The 15,966-nt window shown below is 36.3% G+C and overlaps 1 protein-coding gene across 1 annotated transcript; it reads left to right on the top strand.

Annotated features, from left to right (window-relative positions):
* Positions 1-7,398: 7,398 nt before the first annotated feature.
* Positions 7,399-11,952, top strand: LOC110094775 (cyclic dof factor 4-like). The gene is made up of 2 exons (XM_020820103.2): positions 7,399-7,886; positions 11,815-11,952. The coding sequence occupies exon 1, from the start codon at positions 7,424-7,426 to the stop codon at positions 7,859-7,861; it is 438 nt and encodes a 145-aa protein (XP_020675762.1). The 5' UTR covers positions 7,399-7,423; the 3' UTR covers positions 7,862-7,886; positions 11,815-11,952.
* The last annotated feature ends 4,014 nt before the right edge of the window (positions 11,953-15,966 follow it).

Raw genomic sequence — 15,966 nt, 5'->3', positions numbered from 1 at the left:
AATGCTATCAGATATATTGGATTGTAAGTATATTGCAATATATTTCAGAAAACTTAACAACAAGAAATTAAGTTATGAAGTGATCAAATGTTTAATTAATTAATCTTCTTTGAATCAAGTAGAGAAAAATAATTCACATGCAAGTGGTGCAACTTTTTTGCAACTAATCCTCAGCCTAACTAAGCAAGCCTTAGGCTTTGTTTGGGACAGCTTCATTATTGTTTTCTAAAACAGTTTTGTAGTACAAAAATTTTGATTTAAACAGTTGTTTTAACAAGCAGTAAGAAAGCCGTTCTAAATGAAGCCTTAATGTTTTGAATGTTATTTTGCACTTTGATCGTTTTGATTTAGGCTTTGTTTGTTTTTTTTGTTTTTTTTTTTTGTGCTTTTGTAAAAGACAGTTTTAAAAAACATTAGTTCAGAAAATTGAGTTTTCTAACGGAGAAGCATATATAAAAAGTTTTCTCAAAACTACAGAAAAATGAAAAAAACGGGGTTATTGGGAACGTGATTTTGACTAACCAAACAAAAAAAAATCCTCCGTTTCCAAACGGGAAGGCAAAAAAACGCTTAAAAAAACAAAGCCTTAATAGCTTGCTTTCTAAGTGAATGTAACTCATGCATATCTTCCATAAATTATGAAAGATTTTGTCCATTGATAATATGCCCTTTATGTGCTTGGGCACATTCAGCTCCCACTTAGGCATTTGTCAGTTATTATTATAAGGAATTTTCTCTTTGGTAGAAACATTAAAATATAATCAATCATATGTAAAGAATAATCTTTAAGGATTTGGATTTTCTCTTTAATGGAAACATCAAAGTTATATTTCAATGTTGACAACTTGAGTGCCAAAACAAAATATAATGATTATAATAACAAAAGAAACTCAAATTAATAATTGCAAATTCAGAACCAATAAATAAATTATTGAGATTTTTATTTATTTTCTTCAGTTTATTTATTAAATAATATGTATTCTGAATGAAAATGAATATATATTCATCCAAATTTCACTTAAAATATAAAAACTAATAATGAACAATAAATAAAATTATAATGGTAAAATCCCTTTGTAAATTGCAATATAGGAAATTTATCTGCCCTTCCAAAGTTGTTTGGTTTGTTGAAAAAAGAATGCAAATAATTTTAAAATTTGTGTTCGTTTGATGAAAATGGCATATAGTGAAAATTTTTAGGGATTGTTTGTTGGTTTAAAAAGAATTCAATTTAAAATGAATGTAGTGTAATATGAATGCATTATATTTGAAATATTTTAGAGTTATTTGGATGCATATGAAATAAATGCAAGTGAATACTTTTTATATTGCTTAATCAAATGAATAGTATAAAGTTCAAAAATAGTGGTAATTAGCAGCAGACCATAGTAGTGCTGGTTGACGACAGGGTGGGTGGTGACCGATTACAGCATCTAACAGTGGCAGTTGGCAGATCATTGGCAATTGTAGCATGTGGTGGCGGCGGCGACGATGGCTAGTGGCTGTAGTGGCAAAGGAGACAATGTCGTTTGACGACAATGATGATGAATTTATGGTGTACTTTCAAATCGCCCAAATCGAATAAGTTCCAAATAAACAAAACAGCCTTAGTGAATTTCCACTCCCTATTAATTTTTAATGTATTGTAAACTCATCCAATGTTATTTGAATTTTTTTTCCAGTGTGAGCTAGCTACGTTGTCACGACCCACTGAAACCACCCAGTGTTGTGGTAGCTTTCAGCCTATTACCGTTGCCGATAGAATCGTCACGTGTTTTATATAAAGCTAAACATTTAACTTTACATTACACTCATTTTATTTAAAACTAACAAAAAGAATCTATTATATATTTCTCTATACTCATTCAAATAATTTCAAAGATTTTAAATATACTTATATTCCCCTGTAATTTTTTTTTTAAGCAAATCAAACAGTCGTGCACTTTCCTGTAAAGTGAAAAGGGTTATGCCACTTTGAATTTTTTCTTTTCTTTGTGGAAAAGTGTTGGTTTGTGAGTGGTGCTAAGGGATTTTTTTTTTTTTTTTAATAAAGATTCTTCTACTACAATTTTTTTTTCTTTTCTTTTCTTTAATCGTGTCATTTCATACTTATTGCATGTGCTAAAATTAATTAGTGCTTCATCTAGTCACTCTTATATGATGGAGAAATCATTAGTATTTTCATTTCATTTAATTTCTTTCTATTTTCTCCAATTCAAGCATAGCAAAATTTAAGTCCACAGAATTAGGGGAAATTTTGATAAAATCAAATTTAAAGAATACACAATTCGCAATATTTTTTTTTTTTTTTCAAAATTATACATATCACAATGACTATAATATTGGAAAATCATTTTTATATTATGTCACATAAATTTACATTTATTATATACTAGAATATTTCTTGAGATGAAGAGAGATATTAACACTTTCATTTCGGACGAAGATCCATCCACCTCATAGATAAATGAAGTTATATGAGAAAATAAATTTTTTATGCGAAAATTTTAAAAAGGGCAAAAAAGTAAGGGATTTGGCTCTACTAGTGTTTGTTGTATGTTATAAATGGTGTTATTTCTAGTGATTGAACAATGTGTTTATAGGCATATTATATAGTGCAGATTTTGTTGCAAAGATTGGAGCCTTGTAGTATGGGAGTTATCTTCTAAAGATCATTTGTTGTTAGTTTTATTGTATTCCTTTGAGGTCCAAAGGCGAGGAAGTCAAGAATAAACCCTACTGTTGATGTCATAAGTCAGAGTTGATATCTATGGCACACATTGGTCTTATGGATGATGGCGTGTGCTAAAATTATTGGCGACAACAAGTGGCGAAGTCGGTGAGCGTGGGTGCATCCGAATGGCAATACTCATAGGGCTTTACTTAAGTGATGATAATCGAAGAACTGTAGTCGAGGAATAGTCTCAAAAGAATTTAATTAAGGGACAGTGGTTAAAGGATCGTAGTCATGTGATAATAGTTAGATAACCTTTGTCGGATCGAAGAAGTATAATTGAGTGACGATGGTTGAAAGAGCTTAGTTAAGAAATTGTGGTTGACAATGGTCAGAGGGGCATAGTCAGACAATGGTGGTGGGAATACCATAGTCGATTTTTTTACTAAAGCAAGCCAATATTCAATTTTGAACCTCTAAGCAATCCATTAACCTGAATCAGCTCATTAATAACCCTAGATGGAAGTCTTTAGAGCATGACCTATATATAATCTCAATTATAACACAAACTCTTAATCATCCAAATACCAATCCACAATTTCAAAATTTCACTTCACTTTGCTTGGGAGCACGGGCGGATGTAGTGTGGGGGCACTGGGGCACGTGCCCCCACAACCCTTTTAAGTCAGCAGCCGCATGAGGTAATTTGGTAATATATTATATTATTAATATAATTTATTTATTCATTAATTACAGAATAAACTAAATAAATAATTTACTTTTTTCATCCCTAATGCATTTAATATTCCACTTTTCCCCAAAACTTTCCTGTAGGCAGCTATCCCGTCCCGCAAATTACTCCCTCTCCCTGCTTTGGCCCTGTCTTCATCTCTCATGCAGTCACGCAAATTAGTCCCGAACGTGGCTCTGCCCGACTTCCCCTGTGCCCAGTTGCCAATCACCGGTGGAACGTGGCTCCGCGCCTCCACCCCTGCCGCCCAGTTACCAGTCACCGGCCCGCGGTCACGCACATTCCGCCATAAGAATACTGAATCATTTTACCTAACTATTATCCTAGTCTTCAAGTTATTTTTCTTTACTTTTGAGTTTCAATTGAAAATTGGAATGAAAAAAATTGATTTTTGTGAGAAATTTTCCCGATTTAACTAGGAATCAAAAGCTTCGAATCTCATTTGGGATGAAAGCACAAATCACAAAATCTGTTTGGGATGAAAGCACAAACCATAAAATTTGTTTAAAGCATAAAAGTATTTCTTTTAGATTATAAGTTGAAGACTCATATTTTATGATTTATTGTTTATTGTTTTAAAAAATTTAAAACAGAAAATTATTTCTTTTAGATTACATATTTTAAAAAAAAATATGTAATCTGTTTTTGATGTAATCATGTAATTATGTTTTTGATGTAAGTAGTGCTCAATTAAATGTTTTTAAAATTTTCAAATTAAATAGTAGAATATTCTTAATACTACATGTCTACATCTCTTTAATATTACTTTTGTTTAATTTAGCATGGAGAGATATTTCAAAAAAAAAAGTAGAAGGAGATGATCAGAAAATTTTATGTGAAGAAACCAATAAACAAATCAAATAATGTCGTGTAGAAATAAATTTTGCAAATATCCCCGCCGATCCTGGATTGAGAAAAAAAATATTTGATTATCATCCTAATGAGAGGAATTGTGTTAGGTGACATTACTTGTTGAAAGGATCGTTCTAACCGCATGATCATGATTTTCCACGTACACAATTCGGTGATAAAATTCGTCGATTTAATCCTGCATGGTTTGATGATCACAAAGCATGGTTAGAGTACAGTATAACCAACGATGCAGCGTTCTGTTTGTTTTGTTATATGTATGGACCCGAAATTGGAGAACAGCCTAATGGTGATAGTTTCGATTCAAAGGGTTTTAAAAATTAGAAAAAAAAAAAAAAGGAAAGATTGCATATTCATGTTGGTAATAAGAACAGTTCACATAATATTGCTAGGCGAAAATGTGAAGATTTAATGAATGAAAACAGTGATATAAGATTTGCTTTTGAAAGACCTACATAACAGAATCGCAAAGATATATTATCATACACGATTAAATGCATGTGTTGATTGTATATGTTTCCTTTTACATCAGGGGTTAACATTCCGTGGGCATGATGAATCAAGGGCTTCTGAGAATTAAGAAAATTTTCTTGAACTTCTGTGCTTTCTTGCTAATCACAATGAAGATATAAGTAAAGTTGTTTTGGATAATGCCCCTGGAAATAATAAACTAATTGCTCCTGAAATCTAAAAAGAAATCACAGAAGCTTCTACAATTGATGTCTCAAATATCATAATCAATGAATTAAAAATTTATGTATTCTCAATTTTACTAGATGAAGCTCGGGATATATCAGTCAAAGAACAAGTTTTCGTTGCTTTACGTTATGTTGATTTGCGAGGATGTATCATTGAGCATTTTATTGGGATTGTTCATATAGGAGATACAACAGCTCTAACACTAAAATTGGCCATTGAAGCTTTATTTGCAAAGTATGGTAAAGTGTGTCACAACTACGAGGATAAGGGTATGATGGAGCAAGCAATATGTGGGGTGAGTTTAATGGATTAAAGACTTTAATCATGAAAGAGAACTATCAGCTTATTATGTTCATTGTTTTGCACACCAACTCCAACTAGCATTAGTTGTAGTCGCAAAAAATCATATTCAAGTTGCTTCCTTCTTTAACATTGTGACCAATTTATTAAAAATAATTGGTACTTCATGCAAAAGAAGAGATATATTAAGAGAAAATTATTATGACAAAATTGTTGAACAGTTGGAAAGTGGAGAGCAACAAGTTGAGGTTTAAATCAATAAATTGCACTTTAAAGGCCATGAGACACTCATTGGGGTACCTACTATAATTCACTCATCAGTTTAATTCTTCTATTTGGGTCTATTGTAGATGTTCTTGATATAGTTACACACGGGGTATTTAGTAGTGATAAAAAAGGTGAAGCATATTTCTTACTTAAATCTGTGCAAAGTTTTAAATTTACACATGATGAAGAATATATTGGGAGTTACAAATGAGTTATCACAAGTGCTGCAAAGAAAGGATCAGGACATTATAAATGTCATGACTTTGATAAGAATTTCTAAGCAAATGCTTCAAAATATGAGAAATGATGGGTGAGACACTTTGTTTAAAGAAGTTGAATTATTTTGTGAGAATAATAACATAAACATTCCAAACATGACTAATTCATTTGTGATACGAGGAATATCAAACCGTTGTACTAAAAGTATGACAAATAGATATCATTATCAAATCAAATTATTTTATACTGTTATAAATATGCAACTTCAAGAGCTCAATAATAGATTTAATGAAATTAATACATAATTACTAATGTGTGTCTCATGTTTGAATCCATCTCAGTCATTTTCATCTTTTGATAAAGAATGATGGCTACGCCTAGCAAAATTTTATCCGTTAGATTTTTCAGAAATGAATCTCATCATACTAGATCATCAAATAAAAAATTTTATTGTTGATATGAGATCAAGCGACACATTTATGAATTTAAAAGGACTTGGAGAACTTGCTCAGAAAATAGTGGAGACTCGGAAAAATGATATTTATCATTTGATGTTTTTGCTTATAAAACTTGCTTTGATATTGTCAATTGCTACAGCAACAGTCGAACGAGCATTTTCTGCAATGAATATTATAAATAATCGTTTACGCAATCGTATGGGAGACTCCTGGATGAATGATTGTTTACTTACTTATATTGAAAAAGATATATTCAATAGTATCAACAATGAATTAATTGTATAACGATTTCAAAAAATGAAGGCTCGGCGGGAGAAATTATAGATGATATATAAGTTTTTTGTTTTATTATTTATTCTAACTTTTTATAATGGATCTAACAATTAAAAAAATTTTAAAACCACCAATGTCGGTCCCAAATCCGGATGAAAAAGGTTGAGGGTTTTTAAATTAATTTAAAATTTTGTGCCCCCACATGATTAAAATCCTTGCTCCGCCCGTACTTAGGGGATTCTACAATCTCTCCTATTTAAACCAACATCATCATCATCAATAGCCTTAAATATATCCTATAAATACTTTCAATAAAGATCATTCATCTCATAAAAAACCTATTTTTTTAATCTCATAAAAAACTATTTGTTGCACTAAAAAGGACATTCATATTTCATAGTTCTCTTCCACTTTATTTAATATGTATTTATGATTTCCATCCACATAGTTTCAAAGGAGCTTTCTTTGTACAATGACAACCTCAAAGAAAAAAAATTGTCTTTTAAAATTTAGTGGCTCATATTCATCATACTCTAATGAATTTAAAATTATATAATTATAATTAGCATTCTAATTTGATTATATTCCAACAATATTTAAGTGCTAATTTTATACTAGAGGACTTTTGATGCACTGATTAGATAAATTCCTTAAAATAAATTAATTAATTAAAAAACACACTCTAATTTGATGAATTTGATATTTTGATTCAAATTATTATAATTAAATATATTGATAGAAATATAAACATATATAGCTTACTATTGCTTTGGGTTGCAGCCTTTTTCTCTCTCCACCTTCCCCGTGGGGCCCACCTTAGGTCTCTTATATAGTCCCCTCACGCCCATTTCTCCACTCTACACCTCTCTCTCTCTCTCTCCCTCCCTCTCTCTCTCTTACTCACCCGCAACCATGGCCGACATCGGCGAAGAAGCTCCAGCCTTCAAACTCTTCGGCACAGTGATCGTTGCAGATGAAAACCGCCTCAAGAAAAACTCGCAGCCGCCACCACCACTTTCTTCTTCGGAGGCGGCGGCGGCGGAGCTGCCTTGCCCGCGGTGTCGGAGCCAGGAGACCAAGTTCTGCTACTTCAACAACTACAACGTGAATCAGCCCCGACACTTTTGCAAGGCTTGCCACCGCTATTGGACCGCTGGTGGCGCACTCCGGAACGTTCCAGTAGGCGCCGGCCGCCGCAGAAGCCGTTTTTACGCTCGCACCGGTGGTGAAACGGCGGCGGAAGGCGGTAGGGTGGATTTCACGGCTGAAGTCGAGCGCTGGCTGCTCCGGCGAGAGCAGATGCCGGCGGCGGGTGGGAAGTTGTCAAACGCGGCTAGTGAGTCGTGTTGACCACAGTGGTTGGAAGGTTAAATGGGTAAAAAAAGAGGATTTACATATGTACCACAAATTTTTATGTATTTATATATTTAATCAGTACATTTATATATTTATTTATATAACATTCCGAATTTTTAAATCATGTTAAAAATCTATATTTTCTTATGATATATGAATAATTATAAAAATTCAAATATTAGATATATATAATATAAAAATTTAGTGATAATTATGTAAATCCTCTGAATTTGAATGTTTTATTGTGAATTTATTAGATTTTTATCTTTGGATATGAAAATTAAAAAAAAAAGAAATATGAAAAAATATGTGTTATTGGGAATTGATGCTTCTTTTTTTTAGTCAAAATCGGTCAAATTTAATTTATTTAATTTATCGAATAATTCTATATAATAAAAAAAGAACATCTTTAGTATTTTGTCTTATTAGAGTTAAATAAATAATATAGTTTATATTTTGTACAAAGCTGAGGTGTATTTATCTGGTTGGTTATTATTAAAGGTTGTAACGTCTAAAGCCTATATATAGGCCTGTACTCATCTGTAAAACATCGGGAAAAATAATCTGCAGTTTCTACTCTTTCTTTCGTCTTCTTTCCTCTTGTTCATTCTTCATGTTATCTTTCCACATGGTATCAGAGCAAGTCGTCGATCCTCCTGTTCAATGGCCCACTCCGCGACCTCTACCATCGCTGAAAATCGATCCAGTTCGGCGAACGATTCCACCGATCCGGTCATCTCTTCAAACCTGAAATTTCTTGTTTCTAACATCAAAAATGTCATTTCTATCCAGCTATCTCCGGACAACTTTCCTCTGTGGAAATCCCAGGTCCTTAAAATCTTTAAGGCAAATGGCTTCCACAAATTTCTTGATCCAGCCATTTCCCCACCGTCTGAATTCCATACAAATCAAGAAGGATCTTCATCTCCCAACCCTCTCTTCCTGCAATGGTCTCATACATATCAGAATCTATCTGCCTCACTCTGCTCTACGATTTCCCCCACGGTCCTTCTATATGTTCTTGCATTGGATTCGACCGCGGCCATCTGGACTGCACTGGAGACACAATTTCAGTCTACGAATCGCTCCAAAGCGATTCAGTTAAAGATCGAGCTTCACAATATCGCTCTCAAGAACTCCACCATGACTCAATACTTAACAGAAATCAAGACTCTAGTTGACAAGATCGCTACGGTCGGCTCCGTTGTGGATACAGAGGATATAATCCTCTACATCCTAAACGGCCTCCCTCATTCATACCAATCTTTCAAGACCGCCATCAGGACAATGCTCACACCAATCCATCTTGATCAGTTGTACCCTCTTCTTCTCAGCGAAGAAGTGAATCTTGCTAGCGACGCAGCCAAAGTCTCGAACAACTCAGATCCGAACACGGCTCTGTTTGTCTATCGCGGTAGAGGGCGGCGATCCCGCGGTCGAAACCTTTCCAACACCACAAAGGAACCAAGGAATTCAGCATCATCATCTTTAACTTGTCAAATATGCCTCAAGAAGGGCCACTCTGCTGCTTCTTGCTGGCATAGAGCGAACCTGCAGTACACACCGCCGACAAATCAAACTTCAACAGCACTTCTTGCTACCAACTCCAACGCCGATTCAAGCTGGTACTTGAACTCCGGTGCCTCCGCTCATCTCACGAACTCCATGGACAATCTCTCTCTTTCCCGACCCTACCAAGGCTCCGACACCATAACTATCGGCGACTGCAGTTCCGTAAACATCGCCAACACCGGGGCGGGACTTCTCTCGACCCCGTCACGTAAGCTGCATTTATCTAAAATACTTTACTCTCCTGCAATCCGTTACAATCTTATTTATATTTCTCAACTTACAAAGGATAATGATATTACCATTACCTTTAATCTGTCTGGGTTCGTTTTGAAGGATATGAAGACTCAACGAGTTCTGTTTCAAGGACCATGTAACAACGGTCTTTACACTTTGCCAAGGAACCCATCCACGGCAGAGAATACGGCGCTTATTACAGCTTCTACAAAGGCAGATTCATGGCACATGAAGTTAGGCCATCCGAATAAGCACACCTTCGACTTACTTTATAGTCGTAACCCAAGCCTAAAGTTAGGCAAATCGTCTATTTCGTGTGCATCTTGTGCTATGTCTAAATGACACAAATTGATTTTCGAACCATCTACACACACATCTACTACTTTGTTAGCCTTAATTCATTCCGACGTTTGGGGGCCAGCCCCCGTTATTTCTAATCAAGGCTTCAAATATTATGTAATTTTTGTGGACGATTTTTCTAGATTTACCTGGTTGTTTCCATTAAGAATGAAATCAGAAGTTTTTGAAACATTTATTAATTTTAAGAAACAGGTTGAGACATATACAAACCAGAAAATCAAAATTTTTCGTATAGATGGCGGAACTTAATATATGAATCAAGCTTTCTCAAATTTTCTTCGTTCTAACGGTATTATTCATCAGGCCTCATGCCCCTATACTCTGGAACAAAACGGAATTGTCGAGCATAAGCATCGGCACATCACTGAGACAATCCGCACCCTTCTGCACACATCCTCCGCCCCTTACAGATTTTGGCCAGATGCTGCACTTACTGCAACCTATTTAATCAACCGGTTGCCAACTCCAAATCTCAACAATCTCTCTCCGTTCGAAATACTTCACAACACCAAACCTAACTACAACTTCTTAAAAACATTTGGTTGTGAGTGCTATCCCCTCATTCCCTCGCAGAATCGGAATAAACTTCAACCCAAAGCTACACCGCATATCTTCCTAGGATATTCCGATATGTACAAAGGATACAAGTGTCTTGACACTACAACCAATAAGATTACTTTCTCTCGGCATGTCTTGTTTCACGAAAACAAATTCCCATTCTCTGCCGAACTCGCCAACCATCCCACACCTTCAGCTGATATTCCCCCACTGTTGCTTACCCCTGCCTCCACAAATATAAAGTCTAAACAGATCCAGTCTACACATGCTAGTCTTCCCAAGCCAACTGCTGACAACATCGTCGGTTCATCCCAGCAGAATCTGTGTCCTGATACTCTCAACTCGGGTAACTGCTGATCTCAGACCTCCAGCAACTCTGTTCCTCCGACTCACCCTATGACCACCCGCAGCAAAATCGGATCATTACGACCTTCCATACGATTAAATCTGCTGCATAAACAAACCTCATCCATACATTCCATTGCTCCTACTGCTTATTCAGAAGCTGTTCAAAAAGCAGAATGGCGTGAAGCAATGGCCACGGAATTCCTAGCTTTGCAATAGCAAGGCACGTGGTCCCTAACTCCTCCTCCGGCAAATGTGTCGGTCTTAGGATGCAAATGGACATACAGACTAAAGTTTCATGCATATGGGTATATTGCCAAACACAAAGCCAGATTGGTTGCTCTCGGAAACCACCAAGAATACGGAATTGATTACACGGAGACATTCAGTCCAGTCGCAAAGCTGCTACAATCTGGGTACTGTTAACTATCGCGCTTCACAACGATTGGCCGGTTCAGCAACTGGACGTGGCAAATGCTTTTCTTCACGGAAACCTGACTGAGATCGTCTACATGGCTCAGCCGAAAGGATTTGAGGATACTATTCACCGAAATTACGTATGTCGGCTCCATAAATTCATTTACGGATTAAAACAATCTCCGCGCCAATGGTACAACATGTTTACTGAATTTCTTGACACACTCGGGTTTGTTCATAGCCAATCGGACCCTTCTCTTCTACTATACAAACACGATAACACAAAGATCTTCCTCCTAGTGTACGTCGACGACATTCTTATATCCGACAATAACCAAGAAGTTATCAGTTCCATTCTTTCCAAACTATGAATCCGATTCTCTATGAAGCATCTTGGAGAGGTTAGTGAATTTCTTGGTGTTAAAATATCAAAAATCTCACATCAATTTTTTCTTTCACAGGAACAATATGCAAACAAAATTCTCCATGAAGCGGATCTGTTACATTGCAAACCGTTGGCTAATCCTACGTGTACCAAACCTCCAGAATTCGTTCCAGCTGATAACCTGCTGCAGGACGGTCATCTCTACAGACGGCTAACAGGATCGTTGCAATATTTAACGATAACCCGTCCGGACATTGCATTTAGTGTCAATCAACTATCTCAATATATGCCCAATCCACAACCCCAAAACATATACATGCTTAAACGCCTTCTCAGATATATCAAAGGTACGATCAATTTTGGCATTCCAATTACAAAATCTAATCTCCTCCTCACTGCTTTTTCAGACGCCGACTGGGCAGGCGATCCGTTATCACGCAAATCCACATCAGGCTTTTGTTCATTCTTGGGTGACACGATCATCTCATGGACGGTTAAGAAACAAACCACGGTCGCTCGATCTTCGACAGAATCCGAATACAGATCACTGGCGGCGTTAACTGCAGACATCATATGGCTTAGACGTCTACTTCATGACTTCGGCATCCAGCAACACACTCCAACAAAAATCTATTGCGACAACACCTCGGCAATAGCTCTCGCCAACAATCCGGTCTTCCACGCCCGCACAAAGCATATTGAAATAGACCAAAGATTCGTGAGGGATCATATACAGCAACAAAATGTCTCAATTTTGCCCATAAGTACAATCGATCAAGTTGCGGACATTCTTACCAAGTCCCTCTCCACACCTCGTTTTCATACTTTACGAACTAAACTGACAGTCACTAAGGACCCATCAGTTTGCCGGGGCGTATTAGAGTTAAATAAATAATATAGTTTATATTTTGTACAAAGCTGAGGTGTATTTATCTGGTTGGTTATTATTAAAGGTTATAACGTCTAAAGCCTATATATAGGCCTGTACTCATCTGTAAAACATCGGGAAAAATAATCTGCAGTTTCTACTCTTTCATTCGTCTTCTTTCCTCTTGTTCATTCTTCCTGTCATCTTTCCACAAAATACTTTTGTTTGCCAACTTAAGTGGCACTAATAAAAATATAAATTTATCTACAGAGTTGCAGACATATTTTATGCAAAAAGCAATATTTTATGTAATAATATAAATTGCTAGAAAAAAGATTATTTAGGTTTTGTTTGAAATAATTTTGTTATAGTTTTTTAAAACAGTTTTTTTTAGTATAAAGATTTTTTCAAAATAGTGATAAAAAATAATTTCAAACGAAGTCTTAGCTAATACAAATTTATGACAAATATTCCTCATCATAAATTCCATTTGTTAACGGCTATTTTGGGATGATAATTAGCGACAAATATCTATTTACACAATTTCTATTTGAAACAAAAAAGTATTTTGATGACATTTCTCCATCACAAAAGTATCAATCATCTTGTTGAAATGATGATTCACCTCTTAAGGATATCAAAAATATTGAGTAATTGTTCACTCTTCTTGCAACATCAACACTATCTTGCCAACCAACTTTATTATCAACTCACTTATACACAACATTGAAGTTTTCTACTCAATTATCATCATTGTTTGGAGAGATTATTCTGTGTGGAGATCAACCAGAATGCGTCAGATTCAACAGTAAAGAGAAGCACCGAGCATAAGATTGACTTGGCGCATTTTGGTTGTCTCCTATATGAAATTAAAACAATAACATAGCATCATAAAAATAAAAATAAAAATATATGGTTTGATCTTATGACCTATGATGATTATTCTTATTTTTTTATCTTAAAATTTTCAAGATAATATTTCTAAGAATGTATATTATTCTTATTTTTTTTTATCTTAAATTGTTTAATAAATATAAAATAAGTACTTCTAAATTTTGTTGGAACCAATCTCACTGTTATTTATTTCAAAAAGTAGAATTACTGTAGAAGTTGGAGTAATTTTTTGGTCAATGCCTCTTAATTAATGCAATTTTTATAATTTAAACCTTAGATATTTGGTAATTGCATTTGGAAATTTTAAATTTCATGGGTGTACCGCCCAGCTTCAAGACTCCAGCTACTGCTTCATCGCCTTGTTTTAAAAAAATGACCGTAACTGAGTTGCATGTGCTGCTTCTCCTACTTGTTGTAATTAATGTGGACCGGCAAATGTATGACACTATGCTATAAGATGAGAAACCATTTTTATTAAAATGAGATCACATCACTTCAACAGCCAACATCCCACGTACTGATCTGACCAAGTTCTAATTTAATAAATAAATATCAGAAGAAATTATTATGAATTAGTCAAATATATGGGGTCTCGGGCTAAGCCCTTAATTTTCCAAAAAAAAAAATGTTGAGTCAAGCCGACTCGGCCTTGACGAGTCGAGCTCGAATAGGATTTCGAGCTTTACGACTTATCGAGTGTGAGTTCGAACAACACACTGCTTGACTAGCGAGTTTGCCGAGCGACGAGCGGCTCTCAAATGGAAATCACGGGCAGGAAATTGCAAACTGAAATTTTTGTGGGCAAGAAATCGCAGAAAGAAGCTTTGTGGGCATTCAAAGGGCAGAAGTTTCGCGGATAGAAAATTTCCACTGGAAGGAATTGGAGCGGGAGGCTCCTATGATGCGATGGCTACGCCTGTTGGCCATTGAAGGCGTACTTAGTATAGTGGGATTGACTTTTCCTACAGACGGCGCCAAACTGTTGCAGACTAAAATATACGCGGCGATAGAGTTAGAATACTACGTCTTAGCGTTGCACGGATATCTAGTTCACACACAGAGAACACAAGATTTTTTACATGGAAAACCCTTAAAAGGGGAAAAACCACGGGGCCTAGCCCAGTTGAAAGATTTCACTAGGACTTGAGTTGGTTACAATGGGCTGACTCACTTCTGAGAGTGATCAGATTACAAGTAACAATTGTACAATAGAAATTCAAACGTCAAGTAATGGTTTGACAGGATTTCGGGTCTTAGATGAATGTTTGGCAGAATTTCGTGCCTTGGATGAATGTCTGACAAAGGTGAATGTCTTCAACGGAGGCCTGACAAAGATGAGAGCTTCAAGTAAAGGATTGGCGGAGCGTAAAACGTCAGGTGATGATCCGACGGAGCGACAGCGTTAGGCGATAATCCGGTGGAACACAGGGCGTCAGATAGTGGTCCGGCGGAATGACGGTGTTAGACGGTGGTCTGGTGGAGCACAGGGCGTCAGATGGTGGTTTGGCGGAGTGACGACGTTAGACTGTGGTCCGGTGGAGCACAGGGCGTCAGGTGGTGATCCGGCGAAGTTGCGGTGGTCCGGTGGAGCACAGGGCGTCAGGTGGTGGCCCGGTAAAGTGACGGCATTAGGCGGTGGTCTGGTGGAGCACAGGGCGTCAGATGGTGGTCCGGCAGAACTCCGGCGGTGGTCCGGTGGTGGTCCGGCGAAACTCCGGCGGTGGTCGAGGAGGCTAGGAAGCAAGAGCGATCTCCGATCTCTCTCTTTTTTCCTTAGGCTCAGGGGTTCCCTTTTCAATAGGAGAGATGGCTCTATTTATAGATTTTGGGAATGGCATGGCCTGTAAATAGGTGGAGGATCAAGGGTTACTTGGGAGTGGTTGGATGGACGGCCGATCTTGAATCCCTTGATCCTGAACTGTTCGATTAACTTTTGCATGGCGTAGTGATGTTGGAATTCAGTGATCTTGGGCTCGTTGGATTCGTCTCGTCGAGCCGCTCGATTTGACTATAAGCTTGTTATGTTTGGAATTCGTTTGGTAATCCAAATTGTGGTTTGAACCTTCCAACAGCGCTTCGGTCCTTGATTTGGACCCATTTGGGCTCAGATTGGGTCGAATTTGGTGTCGTTGGGTTTGTATTTCCGAGACGCTCAGTTCGACTGTAAGTTTACTGAAAACAGAGTTCAGATGCTCCTGATTTTGATTTCAGAACTTTTCAACTTGATTTTGCTTTGAGATTAGTGCTATATCAAGATAATTTTTTGCTTTGAGATTAGTGCCATATCAAGATAATTTTTGTATGATGTATCAATAATATTTAAAATTTATGAAAGAATGTGAAGCACATGATCCATGGGGACAACGGAAGTCAAGGTTTGATGATTTTTGTTAAATAAAGTTTCAATTAATAAATTTTATAACCTGTTTTTTTTTCATTTTGAAAAGTTCTGTGACTTATCAATCA

This window comes from Dendrobium catenatum, unplaced genomic scaffold, assembly GCF_001605985.2.
Source record: "Dendrobium catenatum unplaced genomic scaffold, ASM160598v2 fragScaff_scaffold_659, whole genome shotgun sequence".
Taxonomy (NCBI): Eukaryota; Viridiplantae; Streptophyta; class Magnoliopsida; order Asparagales; family Orchidaceae; genus Dendrobium; species Dendrobium catenatum.
Note: the sequence above shows the minus strand (reverse complement) of the source record. Positions and strands in the feature narration are given on the sequence as shown.

Excerpts from the sequence above, each read along its gene's own strand:
- LOC110094775 (XM_020820103.2), top strand. The coding sequence starts at position 7,424 with ATGGCCGACATCGGCGAAGAAGCTCCAGCCTTCAAACTCTTCGGCACA.